Source organism: Leptosomus discolor, chromosome 14 (assembly GCF_034619465.1).
Source record: "Leptosomus discolor isolate bLepDis1 chromosome 14, bLepDis1.hap2, whole genome shotgun sequence".
NCBI lineage: Eukaryota > Metazoa > Chordata > Aves > Leptosomiformes > Leptosomidae > Leptosomus > Leptosomus discolor.
Window position 1 is genome coordinate 7029583 of NC_141404.1, and position 18435 is coordinate 7048017.

Consider the following 18435-nt stretch of genomic DNA (forward strand, 5'->3'; position numbering starts at 1 on the left):
AAGCTTTCAAAAGTTATTAGAAGACAGACATTACAATAGCATATGTCGTGTTTGTTTAGGGAGCGAGGCTAAAAATGCATTTCATAAGGTTGACAGATGCTACTAATGTGCTTTTGTGCACGCCTGGAGTAGCTTTAATGCAAAGAGCTTTTTCTTTATGGGAATACATTTTGTCAGTGACTGGTTTTTGGCAGAATACTTTTTGCCGTTGCAGTCAGATGTGCTTTTGTCATCCACTTATGATACAAGTTCACTGGCTGCTCTGGGGATTTCTGTCCCAAGAAACAAAGAATTAGGAGACCCTTTCATCCTAAAAACAAGTATGGCAGAGCACTCTTGTGGCAGTTAAATAATGCTTGCAAGTATACAGTAAATTTTAACAGTACTGTGGTCACGCTATTAGTGCACTGCACTGTTAAAAAACTTGTGTGATATTTTAAAAGCCACTTTCAAACACTTTTTTTTCTGTGTAGTTTGCAATATCCCCCTTAAAAACTTCCATGAAGAGATCACATTTGTCTCTGCTTAATATTGGCTCCATCTGACTCTTCTGAAAATCAAAGGAAATATTCCTTCCCACACCCCTGAGTAATTCTTTTATATTTATAATGGAACCTGAAGTTAACTTTGTTTTCTTCCTCTTTCAACGCTGATGCCAATAAGCCCTGACAGTAGCATGGGTAGGTAGGAATCAGGAGCAGCAATATTTTGTGTGTTCTGTGACTAGGGCTGTTATGGTTTTAATTTCCTTGGAACTGACTGAGCTTAAATAATAATAATTTAGGGGATGGTTTCTTGTCAAGCTACAGATGATGCAAGGGATATAGAACTAGCACTGGGTGTGTCAGTGCTTTGTCTTCTGCCATCAGCGAATGAATCCCATGGTGCATCCCATGGATGTGTGTTTGTGACAGAGATTTCTAGAATACAGAAATAAAGGGAGACACTGAAAGGACAAATTATGAAACTAATTTAAAAGTGTAAAAAGCAAGGCAAGGGTTGTGTTAGGCTATTGCAAACAGATGGGATTTTAGATAGTAGAAGAACTGCTGGCTTGAATTCAGGTGTTGGATAGAAACACATTTGGGTCATAAGCCAATTTAAAGGATCCCTTGAAGGGGTGAGCTATAGGATGAGTAGTGCTAAAGGCAGTGCCATGAATTATGTCACTGGAGAGAAAATCAAAGGAGATTTAGCTTTGTGATTTGAGCAAGCACATGGCATGCCTCCATTCTGAGGAACAGAAAGGAAGATCTTTGCGGAGGGTTATTTCATTGCTTCATTCCTGAAACTAGAGAAAGCAATATTTGTCAACACATCTGACACAACATGTAGTTAACAACTAACAGATTAGGAATCTTGCTGTAAAGAGGGTTATCGGCTTGAAGAGAACATTCAGTGATTACTTGGAAGAGTAATGTAAGAAATGGTCAAGTGATTCTTCACAACATTTGATTTTGGTCGGATGTCTGGTTAGTGTGACACCTGAACAATCGTTTTCTGTGTCCCTGCCCCAACAGACCCACTTTGGTCTCTGCCTTGTGGCTTTCATTGCTGCAGATTTAGACTGAGAAAGGCTATACTATCCCATAATCAGCCAGAAGGGTTGGAGTTGAATGTCTTAGTTATTTGATTATCTACCTGTTGTAGTTTAACCCCAGCCAGCAGCTAAGCACCATGCAGCCGCTCGCTCACTCCTCCCCCCTCCCAGTGGGATGGGGAGGAGAATCAAAAAAAAAGTAAAACTCATGGGTTGAGATAAGAACAGTTTAATAACTAAACAAAACTAAAATATGATAATAACAATAATAAAATTTAAAAATAACAAAGCCAATTACAATAATAATAAGGAATATAAGGAAAAAAAAAAAGAGATAAATAAAACCCAAGAAAAGGCAAGTGATGCACAATGCAGTTGCTCACCACCTGGTGACCAATGCCCGAGCAGCGATCTGCCCCCACTGGCCAACTCCCCCCAGTTTATATACTGAGCAGGACGTCCTGTGGTATGGAATATCCCTTTGGCTAGTTTGGGTCAGCTGTCCTGGCCATGCTCCCTCCCAGCTTCTTGTGCATCTCCTCGCTGGCAGAGCACAGGAAACCAAAAAATCCTTAACTGAGGATAAGTGCTACTTAGCAACAACTAAACCATCAGCGTGTTATCAACATTATTCTCACACTAAATCCAAACCACAGCACTGTACCAGCTACTAGGAAGAAAATTAACTCTATCCCAGCCAAAACCAGGACACTACCCTTTTGGCTCAGCAGCAGTAGGCAGAACAGCTAGGCTCGTCTTAATAGTGCAAGAGTTCAGGACTGCAGTTCAATCCAGGGTTTGTTTGATAGGGTGAAAACCAAGAATAAGATACTGGCAAAATGCTCATTTTATTTAATGTTGAGGAATTTGAACTTTTAGATAGATTACATTTCACTCTGATACAAATATGTGGTTTATACATATGTGTTCTCCAGGATGAGGAAAGGAAACTACCTACAAGTCAGCATATGTAGTAACTTAAATAAGACAGAAATGCTATTTCTGCCATTAGCAGATGGGAAAGATAAATGCCCATTATCAGATCTTTTTTGTTCAGTAATTAAAACAGGCAAACAAATGCTGATTTTCAGATTGGAGTAAGGTTTATTTAACATTTAAACTTTTGCTAGGCTTGATTCTGTCCTGTTGTAATGAACTATTAAGGAAAATCACATTTCTAAAGTCAAAGAACATTTTTTTAAGTTATAGCCTTGTTACAAATGTCTCGTGTCTCTTATAATCACAGTCTCTAACCAACAGAAGATGATGTTTGGCCAGTACAGAGATACAGTGTCTTTACTAATATTTTACCAAAATGGAAAGCTTAACTTGCAAAAGTCTTGTAAAAAAGCTTCACCCAATATAAAAACATACTCCTGAATTTCAACATATGTTTTTAGCACATTAATGTGCAATAGGACTTTTGCCATCTCTCCGATTAACAAGTAAAAATGCCTCTTCATTCTCAAATGCAAGTCCTTCTTGTCTGCCATGAAGCAAAGGCACAGGATTTTGACCCAAGTGGGCCTCTCAGGGGCTTGGTTCCATATACCACAACTAGTACTGAAAAGTATGGTTTAATCAACACATCTTTACCTTTTACCTAAAGAAATGTTGCTTGTTGCCTGATTTTACAGGTAGGTTGCTTCTGACATTGTTTGTGGGGGAAGGAGGATATGAAATATGTTTTCCTCAGTCCAAGAGTTTTGAAAGGAGACTACACAGCTGCCAGTACCTGCTAATTATAGTATTTTATGGATATCCTTCTCCCAACTCATTCTGGAGCTTATATTTCTTTCTTGGTTGTCATATTGAGAACATAAATTCTTATCCTCACATTATAAAAAGTATAATTTATTACTTTCTTAGTGGCTTTATATTATAGCCTAAACCTGTCTCACTGTGTGAAATCAAATTGCATCCATTATCTTGAATAGTGGAATTTTCTATAGATAATCAGATCTGTGAAGAAATACAACCAGGCATGTAATTACCCTTTGTTCCTTTCTCTATAGGTTATTCCAAAGGACTATAAAACTATGACTGCTCTGGCAAAGGCCATCTCCAAGAACGTGCTCTTTGCTCATCTTGATGACAATGAACGAAGGTATGAGGTGCTTTATGATGGAAAGGAATCTAGAGCTTGACTCGAGGACAAGAAATTATATTAAATTTTAACTCAGGGATCAGAACCACTCTCACTGATGCATTTGAATCATACTAGATGCACCCTCACACACAGGGTTTTATGACAGAGGTTAAAATCACAAGCAAAAAAAGGGCAAGAACAGGTTAGAATGTGTTCAGACATTTTTAGTATTTTCAAATCAGCTCTTCCTGATGAACTTTATTCTAGGTTACTTAAGGAATTGGCTAAAACAATCTCAGAAGCATTTGTAGTTACTTCTGAGAACTCAGGGAAGACAGGTCAAGTGCTGGAAGAGTGGGAAAGAAAAAGCATAATATCTATAAAGAGGTAAAAGAGAATTATGGGTAAATTATTTTGTTCTTTGAAAAAATGGAACAAACAAGTTATGTGTAAGTACCTTAAGAAGATCAAGGAGTTCAGTATCAGACAATGTGACTTTTAAAAACTTGAAAATGTCTTTCTACAACTGAGTAGCAAGTCTTGTAGCTAAGGAATGCGTAACAGAGGCCAGACACCTTAACTTCTGGTAACATTTTCGACATTAATGTGCACGATGGTTTCATAAACAATCAAGGGAAACATATCTTCAGTGAAACCACTATGGACTCTATGCAAAACCCATTGGATTGCCATACCAAATAGCAGTTATCTATGTTCCATCATTCTAATGAAAAGGTATATTGAAATGCGGGAAGGCTTGGTCTGATTTTCATCTTTATTGTCATTAGTGACCTCAGTGCCGGAATACGGTATGAGTGTTGAACTTTTAGATTAAGTGAAGATGGGAAAGGCTGCTAAAACATTGGGACACAAGGCTAGAATTCAGAATTATGCTGACAGGTTGAAGAAATGTTCTAGTAAAAGATGGATTATCACTGAGCCAAGGGCAGAGAAGTGTACTTGGGCAGGAAGAACACCTTCATAACTGTAAGACGGTTTTGCAAAACTATATGGACCTTACCGTGAATCATGGTCTGAACATTAATTGCTAGTGTCAAGCTGTTTTGAAAATACTGACGTTTTGCTGGGCTAACTAAACAGGAGAACATGCAAGACATGTCCTGGTGTTGGAAAGATTTCAGCTGTAACAGTGTCCAGTTTGGGCACTGCACTTCAGGAATAAACAGTTGGAGGAAGCTCAGGGAAGAGCAGTGGGTACAATCATGGATCTAGATAACATCACTTCTGAAGAAAGAATGGGATTGGTTGGCCTGCAGAAGAAGAGTCAGGAGCAGAAGGATGTGATAATAGCTTATAATTGTGTATGAATAATGGCATATGAGGAATAAACTGCTGTGTGTGCCAAAGGGTAAAGAATAATGGATTTAAAGTGCAGTAGGAAAGAGTCAAGTCAGCTACTAGAAGGAGGTCTCTGACTGCTTGAGTAGGTTGTGGAGTCTCCACCACTTGAGGCCGTTAAGAACAGATTAGACTACGGTCTGCCAGGAATGACGTAAGCAGTGTCAGTTCTGCCTTGCAGCAGATAGGCTAAGTGATGTCATGAGGGCCTTGCCAAGCCTACTTTTCTGTGCTTCTGTGGTTAGAAGGGACAAAGACTTTGTCTACCCTCATGTTTTTAGTGCTGGCAGAACAGCAGCAGTCCTTGGTGGGGCTAGTCAATGGTTTCAGTCAAAGCACGTTCGAAGTGTGCAAATTTTGCTCCCTCTTGCAGACATTTACACAGTTTAATTACTTTGCAATCCTAATTATTATGATATTACGTTAGCGTGCAGATTTCTGGCATAATCAGAAGAGGATTAACTTTGCGCATTTCTAGCTTTTTCACGCACAAGAGAAAATTCTTGTACAAAACTGCTATAAATCCTAAGTATACCATCCGCATGCCAACATGACAGGCACTGAAAGGATAGGTTTTAGGGCTGGAGAAGGGACATTTCAGTAATATCTTATCAGAATACAGTGAGGGAGAAGAGCTGAAAGAAAAGTGCTTTTTCTTGCACTGTGCTGTTTGTACGTCATAGTCATGGTCTCTCCTATCCATTCCCCATGTTCCATTTACCTCCGTCAGCCAGGCTGTCCTGTTACGGATATATGTTAGGAGTGAAGAGATGTGCACGGATTCCCATGTGTGTGCTGCAGATGGGTTGTAGACTGTCTGCTTTTGCAGTCCTCAGGCTTGACCAGGTGTACACTGCCTCTGCTGTCAAAAGATGTAGAAGCTTCTTGGTTTCTGGCTTGTGCACTGGAGCATATTCAGCTATATACCATCTCCCTTGCTCAGGGATGCATCTAGGTGCCTCATTCAAGCTTCATGTCGAGCATGGCAAGCTATTGCTGACATTGGGAGAAAAAAAGGAACTCACAGAAGGACGCATGCATTCTGATTTTGCAGACAGGATTGCAATGAATGAATAAATTGTTCTCTCTTTGCATTTTACTGAGTTCACTCTTGACATCATCCTGTTGCCCTTGTCTGGTTTTGTTTGTCGAGTGTGGAGAAGTCGGCAGGTCAGAGCATACCATTGCCCTCACTCCCAGTTTGCATCTTGTTGATGCAGATAGGTAGTTCAGTAAAGTAAGTGGTATATGACTTCATTTGGGTTCTGTCCTCTTGGAATGGTGGAAAGCTAGGTGAGGTTATTTCATTTCCCGTGTGGTGGTGGTGGTGTTTTATTTTACTCAGTGCTTTCTGCACTGAAGACAGTATCATTGTTTTGTTTCATTTCGTGGTTGACCATTAGCCAAGATGTAGGAGATGTTCAGGTGGGGGAGGGATGAACTAGCAGGGCTTAATTCCTCATTTACAGTGGATGACTTTTACAATTTTCCTTCTTCTTTGAAAAAATATTTATGTTAGTCTGCTCTATGGCTGTGCAGTCCATGTGACTTGTGTTGCACTTGCTACTTGGCAGCTGTGAAGGTCTTTATGTCTGACATAAACCTTTATTTATAAAGGCAGTGTGTGGCAATTTATTTCTGTGTCAGATATTGCATGTGAATGAATGATTAATTGCATGAGAAGTCATACTAAAGTTAAGGTAAACAAGTATCTTTTTGCACTGGTGTCTGAAATACTTTTGTTCAAGTCTTATTTTAGATAGCATCTTTTCATGTGCCATGCTTAAAAAAGGATTGTCATCTATCTCATGCATGCACACACACACATGCACGCAGTCTCTGGTGTAAAGTTATACTGAAAAGTGCAATAAAAGTGAAACTGTAACTGCGTCAGTACTAAAAGCAGCAGAGCTAGTTATCAGCAACTTTTACCAAGATGTTCATTTCCAGAGTCACTAATATTATAAAGAACAGTGCAGCTCTGCAAAGTGGTGAGGCAGTGCACTGTTTTCTCATGAGACATTTCCATGGGCTTCAAGAAGATCTTGATTAAACTCTGGATTAGGGTCCTGGTTCTCTCAAAGCCAGTGGCAAAATGCCCATTATCTGAAGTGGAAATGTGCTTTTGACTGTAAAGGAGCTGTTGTTCTCATTTGCAAAACCAGGCATGTGTGGCTTTTTGTGTTTCTGCACATGTGCACCTGATGTATGTTTTATATGTGTCCTCCTTTGTCTAGGGCTGGTCTGTAACATTATCGAAATTTTTTTTTAATTGATGAGAAACTAGCTGTAAAAAGTTAAAGCAACAGCGGGGCTTCACAAAATTAATTTCTTGTGTTTTAATAGGTATGGTTTGATTTTGATTGTTTATTAGTATTGCACATGCAGCAAAAATACTGGACTATTCAAAATTTCTGTGAAATACTCACAGGCAGGGTAAAACTTTTCCCCCGAGCGGTGGGGAAAAGAGGGATGTTAAGAGAGTGATGGGCTTAATGATGAACTAAACAGCTTAGTGAGTTGCAGAGAGTACATGTATGTGTATCAATGTGCCTACCTTTGGACTCATCCTTGTTTCTTGTCTTGTTGTCAACCCAGAGTCGGTTGCGGTCTTCTCAGAGCAGCCATATGTCATGTGTGCTTTGATGGAGTTTGCTTCCTTGGCTGGGATGTGTGTCAAACGCCATTCACTTTGTTTCAGGCTTTCATGTATTTACTCTGCAGTTAGGATGTGTTTAATGCCTGGGTAGTTAAGCTTGGATTTTGACGGTGCTGTTATGTCATCCTGCAGGTCCCTAGGCACATGTGCTCTAACTTCTCTCTCCTTTCCCTCACTCCATATGATGACACATTGGCTGGCTTAGGTTCACGTCGGGGTTTTGCCCTTCGTACTGTGTTTCTTCCATACTCCACTTCCTTCATGACTCCACTCAAAAACTCTTGGAAGAGGCTGCTCAAAGGGTTTTGTTAGGTGGCAGTGGAGCATGTTAGTTAAGCTCACATGTGACTGCAGTGACATTTTCTGGAAAAGCATAGTTCATGCTGGTGTGCAAACATCACGCAGAAGCTGTGGAGGTGGCCACCAAGAGGTCAGTTTTCCCAGGCAGAGAGTGATCTAAAGACCTGCTAGTTATGACCACTGTGAGATCATCAGCTCTGGTCCCAGCTTGGTGCTCACCAAAGCCTTACGTGTATACGTACAGTCGTGCAAAACAGCTTCTCGTGTGAAAGCTCTGAAGTTGCTCCTTGCAGCGTGGAACAACTTCTGATACAGAGGACAGCACTGTGCAGCGTGAGCACTCAGAAGAAATAGGAAGTGTTCTGCAGTCTGCTCAAGGATGAACAGAGAAAACATCAGTGGAGCTGGACCTTCAGCCAGGTAAGAGGCATTCACCCACTCTTTCATTATAGTGGGGAAAAGTGAAACGACAACATTAACTGTGAGGGGGTTTTGCATTTTGAACATAAATTTATTTTTTATAGATGATATTCTTTGCAACAGTCTGTCTTTAACATCAATTGAGGGCAAAAGCCATCTTGTTTCTCTTCTCTCTCTTGCACTTGTGATCCGAGAGGAAGTCCCAGCAAAAAAAAAAAAAAATTAAATTAAATCCTTGATTATAGCATTTGTACCTAATAAAAAGAACTCCAAGATGAACTTACAGACTTTGCAGAAATGCATATTTCAGAAAGTGCATCTATCTTTTTAATGGCCTTCTGGAATCTGGTAGGAAGTTATGCTTAATAACATTCAAGCATTGTCTTGGGTGGCCTGTGCTATAGATTCTAATGGCTGAGCAAGGGGAAGAAGTTCCTTACTGATCTTACCCCTCCTGGTTCCAACGTGATCTCATGGTTCAGGTCCATTCTGAAGGCCATCAAGAGTTTGCGTAAACTTTCCCCCTTCTTTTAGTCTGTGATGCTCGAGAGTTTTGCATATGGGAGAAATCAGCAAGGCAGGGTGCGTTGTGCTGGTGCCCTCTCTGCTGCTTTCGTTTTGTTTCGTCAGCAGGCAGGGAATGATTTCTATCTATGCAAAGACAGAATTACGCCCATAACTTGGCAGCATTTTATTTCCTCTCCCACTCTTGGGTATCCAGCAGCTTAACGTCCTCTAAGGCTTCCTAGTTGTGAAATGGTGTACAAAGTCAAAATTGGTGACAAGGGGCTGTTCTGATTGTCCTAATCTCTTCTAACCCGGCAGTGCAGCTAGTAAGAATTTTTATTGGTTCAGCATGTAATGCTGGAATGCAAGTACACCCACGTGGCTTTGCCACGATGTTGAATAGTGATGGGTGGGGAAAAGAAAGAGATTGTTCATTTTCCTTCTGTGGATAAAAATGAAAGACACTTTTTCATCATTTTATTGACAGGATATTCTGTCTCTACTGGACAGGGGCAGCCACTGAGAGGGGGACAGTGAGAAGGTTCAGAGGTGACCCACTGTGGGGATGGAAGTTGGACCCAAAGCTGATGATTGTCGAGGAGGAGAAGGAAATATAACTGAAGTGTAACCAGTGGGTGAGAGAGCAGGACTGAGAGCAGCAGGAGTGTCGGTCCTGGTTCTGGGATGTCACCAGTGCCTGTCTGCCCTGCTGTGAGTCATGAGCCACGTCTGTCTGTCTCTGTTCAGAAGCTCAGTGGCCTCCTGATCACGTAAAGAAGTGGAATGGTTAGACATTCACCGTATCTGTATGTAAATGCTATGTAAAATTCATATGTAAATCTTGTTCATCAAAGAGTAAAGAGAGTAGATAAGTATTTAACATGCACTTCCAGACTCCACTTTTGGCATTTTATCTAATATCACAATTTTTACAAGCATTTATTCTTTATTACTAATGTACAGGCAGCTGTAATGCCTGCAACAGCTTTCAGAATACTTTTGTGTATTTTATTACTTGAACTAATAATAAATTTGTTTGTTTGCACAGTATACTGGTGTGAAACTGCTTTGGAAACTGGGTCAGGAAATTGTATTTAATGCTTTTACTAAAATACTGAGCTCTTATAAAGATGCAAAAAAAGCAACAAAAGTGAACTAAACAGTCGACAAAACTGCTGTATTTGTTACAGCAACACACAGTGTTGTATTTACTCGTGTGTGTTGCCTGTATGGCAAAGGTAGGAGAATAAAGGGCATTTTTTTTATTTTCTGTGCTTGTCGGGGCCAAGATGTAAAGATGAAAATTGGCACTTGTACTGGGCATGCAAGCCAAGGGTTTTCTTTAAGCAAAACTTTTTACCCTTTTCCCAGAATCCTCCCAAACATTGAGGATGGCACATGCTATTGTGATACTGTAGATAAAATTGGAGGCAAGTTGTTGTAGATACCATCATCTTGCTGTTAGCATTTCAGAGAAAATTTCTGCTACCTTCTTACATGTTTTAAGTAACCCGTGTTCTGCCATTCACGTAGTTTTGTGAGCCATGATTCGTGGCAAAGTGGGGTCCTATAGGGACTTACTGGGCATAAACATACACTATTTGAAAGGCATTAGTGCCTAAACAAAGGCTTCCTCAGCACTGAGACACAGTAATAGTATTAAAATGTATTGAGGGCTGCCACAGAAGGGAAATGACTATTCGTGTATCTGTGTCCCCTGAAGACAAAACATCAGAATTAGGCTTCAGTTGTAAAAGATGGATGTAAACTAGAGACGTGGTAATAATTTCTAGTGGTAGGGATACTTAAACAGATTGTAGAATCTATAATTGCTAAACCCAGATTAGGCAAAACTTTTGAACATAATTTAATTTGTCCTCTGGATGGGAGAAGTCTCTTGGGTCTATTTTTGTGATTCTTGGATCTTCAGTAGCGGGAAACTGGTGTATTCTTTCTCTATACATTTTTCGTTTATCTTTTTTTATCTATTTGAAGGGTTATTGTTATTTTGCACATCTTCTGTTTTCTCAGCTAGATAAATTTAATTCTCCCCATCTTTCTTTGCAGACCAGACTCCTCAGACCACTGACCATTTTTCTTGTTCTCCTCAACTTTCTCCAGTTGGTACACCTCTTTCTTGTTTCTTTATATTTTTCACAGAAACAGGATATTGTTGACTCCTACTTAGCATGTGAGCACTGAAATCATTGGATCCTTTCCTGCAGAAATGCTACCTTGGCAATGAATCTTCACCATGTATTTATGCCGTTGGTTATTCCTACCCAAATATACTTAGCTGTTGTGTCTTTATTGAAAGTTCATCTATTTTCTTAGACCATTTTTTCAATTTGTAATCATTTTACATCCTAATGTTGTTTTTTTGAAGTGCTTGGAGCTCCTTACAGCTAGGTATTGTCTTCAAATTCAGAAAACACACTCTTTATCCAGGTCAATAATGACTTGGGCACTTTTTTAGTACAGCCATAATCTAACATGAGAACAGTGGTTTTCCATAGCTAACAGGTGAATTTTAGTTGCCGTCCTGTTGATCTCATATTAAAAATATTCTTGAAACTTCTGGTGATTAGTGAATTTCAAGGACATTGTTATTGCTATAAGCTTTATTCAGTTCTGCATAATACCATGTTTTATTAAAGCACTGGCTGCAGGCCAGCTGGAAAACCTCATATATGTGGAAGAAACCTAAGATGGCTCCATTCAGGAGCAAGACATTTTAGCAACAGGATGCCATAGCTGTGACATATTCATTACATATCCTGTGTTTTCCTTGCATTTGTGACTTAACTCTTTTGTTAAAAAACAAACACAGATCTAGCTTCTGCCTGTGCTTTGTATATTCCTGCACTGTGCATAATAGTGCAAGAAAAACGATTTTCCCGTGGTACCGCATTAGTATTTCTGTGTCTCCAGGAGTCTGTGTAGTGCTAAAGCCACATGGATGGTAAGGGGGGATACTCACTCTGCCTGCTGTAGGTGTCTAAGTTAGCTGGTGCTCAAAACACCTCAGTTAGGAGCCTCAGGGTATGGTTTCACTGTTGATTTAAGCCAAATTCTGAGCTGGTACTAGAGGAGGAAGTAACACGGTGAGTGCCAAACCTTGGCTGCATGTTCCTGTTGCTCTTGTGGCTGTGGTTACTGAGATCAGCTCTCTGAAAAGGGATCCTCACCCGGAGGGTTAGTTTTCAGTCAGATCAGGCCATTCCTCCCACCCTGTACCTGGCTGCAGAAATACTTTGGCTAGCTGAAGGGAGGTGGTGGAAACAGGCAGCTGGGAGAAGAGGGCAGGGCAGGACCACCCCTTTTGGCAGCAGCAGGGGCCAAAATCAAATTAGGTGGTGGTGAAGCTGTACCTTAAGTTCCCTTACTAGTCACTGGAGAAAGTCAGAGGGTGGAAATAGATGGCGTGAATACCTCTGTAATAAGCAGTTGTAGAGCTAAGCCACTCAGAAGATGAGAAATGAAAAGAAAGGATAAGAGATGAGAGAGAAATTGTACAGCGGGGCATAGCAGAGTGAGGGGTGGAGGGCTTTGCTGAGTGAGTAACATGGCTTCCTGGGGTTATATGAGGATTTTTGTGACCAAAGAGTTAGTGAGGTTTCTTCCCCCTTCTTTTTGAAAGTAGCAACAGAGTGTACTGGGATGACAACATTATCCCAGTACACTTTGTGCAGGGTGCACACAGGGGCAGGGTGCATCCCGTTTGTGGAGGTGTGAGTGTCCCATCTGTGCTGGAACTCCAGGAGGTGGTCAGCTGACCGTGATAGCTTGGGAACAGAGGAGATGTGTGTGTGCAAGTTACATGTACATGGGACAGATTTGGTACCAAAGAGACTGGTGCAAAACCTCTCTGTGTGGGAGATTTTTTTCTGATTGCCAGTCGAATTAGATGATTAGCCTGTCCTTTGGATTCTACTTGTAAGCAACTAAGAAGAGGAAACTCATCTCTCACATCAACCAAGGCCTACTAAACAAAGCTTTCCCTCTGTGGACAACACCAAGGTATTTTCCAGGTAAACTGCCCGGCAATCCAGCTTTTCTTTGTGCCTTTTATGCCTTTTTTATGGCCTTGATTCAGCATGGTATTTAAAAGTGCGTGTTTAACTGTGCTGGTCCATTCACTTGCTATGGATGTCAAAGGAACTATTAATGTGTTTAAATGGAAGCACACTCAGTCTTGCTGAATTGGAGCTTGCCAATGAGGAATACTACTTAAACTAGAAAAAGTTATGGATTTTGGAGACAACAGTCATCTGGCAGCAGAGATGGAAACGAAACCAGGTAGAATTGCCCAGCCATTGGAAAATAAATGATCCAATTCTCCATTCAAGGATTAGCCATGAATTTAACACTGACTTTATTTTCCAGTACATCCATCTCGTTTATCCAAGAGTTATTGCCTTTAATTACCATTGTGGTGCTTGCAGGCAGCAGTCTTTAAATTAGTTATGCAAAGTTCTGCTCTCAGCAGTCATCAGGAGATTGTATCTGCTTTAGTATCAATCTCTTTACAATAGCCTGACAGCGTACAGATTTTGTACTAGGGATGTACTTTTTGTGATGTCAGTTTTTGGCCTGGTAGATAGGTTATTCTCTTAAACGTAACCAAAAGCACACACATTTGGTGTTTATGGATATTTTTATCTTGAGAAACAAATACTGTCAGTTCACAGCTTTTTAGAGGTTGTGATTCACCCTCAGTGTTTTGTTAGATGGTTTATATTCTTCATTGCAAATACTAGTGGCGCCATTCCTGGTGGTAGTTATTTTTAATTCTGCATAAAGTAGTGGTTTACATATGGGCAGTATGTCACCCGTTCTGAAAAACTGAGTTAAACCGGAGAAGTAATTTACATAAATCCTTTTTAGATCTAGACAAATAGTATTCATGCATGCTTATGAAAAAATCTCGAGTCTAAACTTATCTCTCTATATATAAAATAGAAAAATTAAGACTACTGCTGAATTTAATAGGCCTTGTAAAATCTTTCTACCACTGCAGTATATATGACTGTGCCTTTGCGTGCTTCTTTACACAACAATTAGCTGGCAGTGGTTCTGAAAATGTGTTACTCAATGCTAAGGCTTTCCAGAATTAAACACAAAGGTTGAATGAAAGAGCATCCACTCTTCTCAGCAAGGCTTTATCTTCTGCATCAGAGCAGCTGGAAGCTTGTTGGGAACAGTAATTTGTCTTTGTGCGTGGACGAACAAGGGTTTATTTCAACTAAAGCTCTTTAAAATGATGCTTCCTTTTTTTTTTTTAACCCCAGAAGGATTGTAGGTAACCTCTCAACAGTTACTCCTGCTCTAATAAGTCTTCATTAAGTGACTGATTCTGCAACCTTGCACAGCTTTGAAAGCCTACGTGTCTTCAAGTGGGAATATTACCAGTACCAGTACTGGAGGATCAACTGTGTATAATTGAGCTGCTTAGTTATACATTTAGAAGGATATTCAAAGAGCTTAAAGGAACTAGATATTCATGTTGATTGATATATAGTGGGAAGTGAACATTTAACTCCTATAAGGTTCTCTTGAAAAGCCCCATCTTATGTTCTGAATGGTTAGACCTGTGCATTTCCACTATGAGATGACATCTGCTTAGTAACACCATGTTTGAAAAGACAGAAAGAAACTAACCCAAACAAAAAATAATCTATAATACTACAAGATTTAGTGGTGGTTTTTTTCCGTACAGAAAGAGAGGGTTCAGCTCAACAACCAGATGAAATTTCTCTGTCATTCCCGTGCACTTAGTGGAAATACCAAGTGTAAGTTATTTGACTGTTAGGCTGCTAACCCTGTTTTAATGAAAAAAAATCTGACAAACCCAAACAATGATTTAGTTCTTGTTTTACAAGTTCCTTACTAAAGACTTTGACCTGAAGTACATCGCATCTTGTGAGGTAACAGCTGGTCTATCATTGTCTTCGGAAAAAAGTAACAGTTGCTAAGATTTCAGGAAACAAAGATGGTCTTTGAATCAACTGGAACAGCTGTAAGAGACTGACACACCATGCACTGTCAGCTGCTAAATTCAGATATTCAGACTGCCCGAAACGGGATACTTTAACCCTTTGGCACCATCAGATTCCTTTTCTCTCTGTTTTTCTTTTTAAGAAAAGCCAGAAAAATAAATTGAATTTTCAATTTGCCTTTTGCTTTCAGAATTTTTTTTTTTTAAATCACAAAACTGTCACTGTCTTTGTAGGGATTTTATTTTTTATATTTATTCAACTTCTGATACATAAGCAATAAGATGATATGCATGTTGACAGATGAAATTTGCATTAGAAAAGTATAACATGCTCTTCTGTGTGGTGCATTAAATAGAAAATATAATAGTGTGTTTCCAGAAAACAATGTCAGATGCTATTTTAAGGCACTCAGCATCTTCCAAGTTTGGTATGTGGAGAGTGTGTTTAGTCTGATAAAGGAGAACGAAGGTGAATTGGTCATGCCTAGAAGAGAAAGGTGGGTGATAGCAACGGTCTCTTTAATGGACAGAGGCATGTGAGATCCAAAAAGCTGGTGGCTGTAGTTGGGCACATTCAGACTGGAAAAAGTGTAGTTTTTTCTTTTAGAGCAATCAGGGAACTGATCCATAATTTAAATTAGCTCGGGATGTGGCAGATTTTCCATTGCATGAAGCCTTCAGATCAAGCTTGGCTCTCCGCTGTTGCTAGTTCTTGCAGCACTTTCTGAAGTGCTCCAGAATATTGTGGATTTTTTTTTTCAAAGATGGCAAAATGTGATGACATGAAAATTTATTTCACTTAATGAAGAGTCAGCAACCATCTCTTGTCAACGAAACACTTGTGTGACTTTGGTATGCCTGAAAGCCAAGCTGTTAGAACTTGGAGCCTGACTGATTTTTGGGTGCCTGAAATAGGCACATACTGGGTCTCTTGCTAAACCATTGTTTTAGTTCAGTTACAAAGGATGGGATATTATTCAGGAGCCTCTGAGATTTTGCAGTCTGTGTTAGATGGTATCAGGAAAGCTGTAGTCGCCTCAACATCTGTTCATCAGTTAACTCCCAATGCTGCACAGCATGGCTGGTCTTACCACTTGGTGAAGGTGAAGCACCCAGCAAGTGGTACCCCGAGCCCTCTGCTTTGTTTCATGCAGAGTGCTCCTGATCAGACAATGAGACTGGTGTCTCAGCACTGGATGCTGTGTTTTCTTGCCCAAAGAGCTGTGCTGGCTCAGGCTTGCTCCTAGGTGATTTACTTCCATATTTTCAAGCAGTGCATAGTGATGGCTTCTTATAAAAACTTTTACTGATCACATATAACTTACTTTTCTTGTGCCCTGTACTCGTAGGTCCTGATCCTGCACTGTCTTGAAAGACTGGCAATTCTCATCACTGCAGAATCGAGATTATTTTATTCCTCTGTTTGTGGATATGACCACATGAAAAAGTAGATTTATGTCATGACCCCAGAGGATTTGAAAGTTATTTGCTAATGCACATGAACGTCCTAGAGTAAAGGCTGAGATAAATAGAATGATTTTCCAGAGGTGATAATTGAGGTAATCAGAAAAAACGGTGCAATCTAGAGCTTTAATTCTCATTAATAGGAAAGCACTTTAGTGTCCTGATAGACTATTTTATATTTACATTTTTCATATATCTGATAGTCTGTGAGATCTATTTGTCGTGACGAGTCAAGGAGAAACAAGAGAAACAAACCATATTTATTTATTTTCTGAATTTAATTTTTACTTTTTTTTTTTATTCTTTATTGAAAAGATTTGTAAGAAAACTTTGAAATGCTCGCTCTTCTTTTCCCTAACAGAGGCACATCACTATCTTAGGAGGTGAATGGGAATTACTTTTTAATATCCAGAAACAGACCTTGGCCTTTTGACATCCTAATAATTCCCAGGACAGCCAACTGAACCTTCACCACGATAGATTGGATTTGCTATGTTAAAATATTGTAGCGGTGCCCTGATTTCAGGTCCTGACAGTTTCATCACCACAGTTGACCTGTGTTCCTCATACAGCTGCTTTCTGCAACATGGTTACAACATCCATGCAGATTTCCCTTTGCTTTTAGAAACTTGGTTTAAAATAGTGGTAAGTTGTATTTCATCCAAGTTTACTTGCTATTCTTCAATGGTATGTCTTGTATCATATTTCCTGTCTTATTTATTAACTCCTGTGCTTTGACTAGAACTTATTTCCAAGAATATGAAGTTTTTGTTCTATTATTAGAGCACAGGGTTTGATTCCTTGACAGGTTGAAGAGAGCTTTGCAGCACTTAGCAAGAACTGCCCTTCCTAATCAAAACTGTCCTCAGCAGCATCAGCTGGTTTACCCTGGAACTAAAATATAGCTGAAATAAAGCTGCTCCGTTGCTTGGGTAGTGTGTTGTGGCATCTGGAACATAACTCCTTTTCACACTCATCCCACCCTCTGATACTGACATTCATCTTCAGAGCAGGAGATGCCTTTTTGAGCTCTGATCCCTTACATACGCATCCTGATTGAGTTCTTCATTGATTCCAACATCTATAAAGTTTTCTTGGCCATCATATACCATATTAATGTAGGCTTGTGGTCATCTGACTCCTGGCATTTTTTTGGTAATAAGTAAACTGCATTTAGACTAGAAAGATAGTAAACCTACTACATTGGTGCACCTTGGGTTCTTCCTTATGTTGCAGGGTTTTTTTCCACTGGCTTCTGAGTGTTTCCATTTACTGTGGTCTTTGGCTTTGGGACTTCCTTCCTCTTCTGGTTTAGGATTTTAGCCAAATTCAGCTTTTGAGATCTGATCTTCACTTTAATGTGCTCAGTGTAGGCTCTGTTTAATTAGCTGGGCTATATATAATTCTGTCAGAAATTTTAGATTTCTTTTGCAGCAACTTCCTATTAGAACAACTGCCTGATGAATAGTTATTGTGAATGTGAATGATGTGCATTTAGAATAGTTTCATTTTCAAAGGATGCTTTCATGGAAAACAAGGTTAAATTGTGTGGGAACAATGGAGGTTCTGCAAACAGCTCTGATATAGGTAGTTCCTTTCTTCCTTCTAATACTTAGTGTTAGAAATCAGATTAGAGCACAAGAGATACGGGGAGAAAAAGAAAATACAGAGTTATATTGTTCTTAGATTCCAGAACCACATTCTTAAATCCAACGGGTGAAATGATGAACAATTCACGCAAAGGATACATAGAGCTTATTTCTGCTGAACTTCTCCACGTTTCTTGTTTATCAGTTTTATTTGTTTTGTTGCTTTGTTCTAGTGCCGTAGTGACACCCTCTGGCAATGGCAGGATAGTTTCATTGCCATTAGGGAGCTTTTAAGGAATCGGTGAGCAGTCTCACTGGAAAGGCATTGGTGTACCCTGTGCTTCCTTCCTTCTCAGAGCTAGTTTGGCTCAAGACTAGAAATCACACACATGAAGTTAATTAATGTTGTACATGAACGTGATGACTAATTGATACAAATTAAAGTACTGTGTAATAAATAGTGTTGGGCAGCTATTTTTTTTGGTGAGCGACTTGAAAAGCCTCCCTTTA

At 39.7% G+C, this 18435-nt stretch overlaps 1 protein-coding gene across 1 annotated transcript in view; it reads left to right on the forward strand.

Moving 5' to 3' along the window:
* Positions 1-18435, forward strand: part of PRKAR1B (protein kinase cAMP-dependent type I regulatory subunit beta) — a 99186-nt gene that overhangs the window by 14959 nt on the left and 65792 nt on the right. The window contains exon 3 of the mRNA XM_086472968.1: positions 3556-3647. Coding sequence (XP_086329094.1) covers positions 3556-3647 — 92 coding nt within the window. The remainder of the gene's footprint in view (positions 1-3555; positions 3648-18435) is intronic.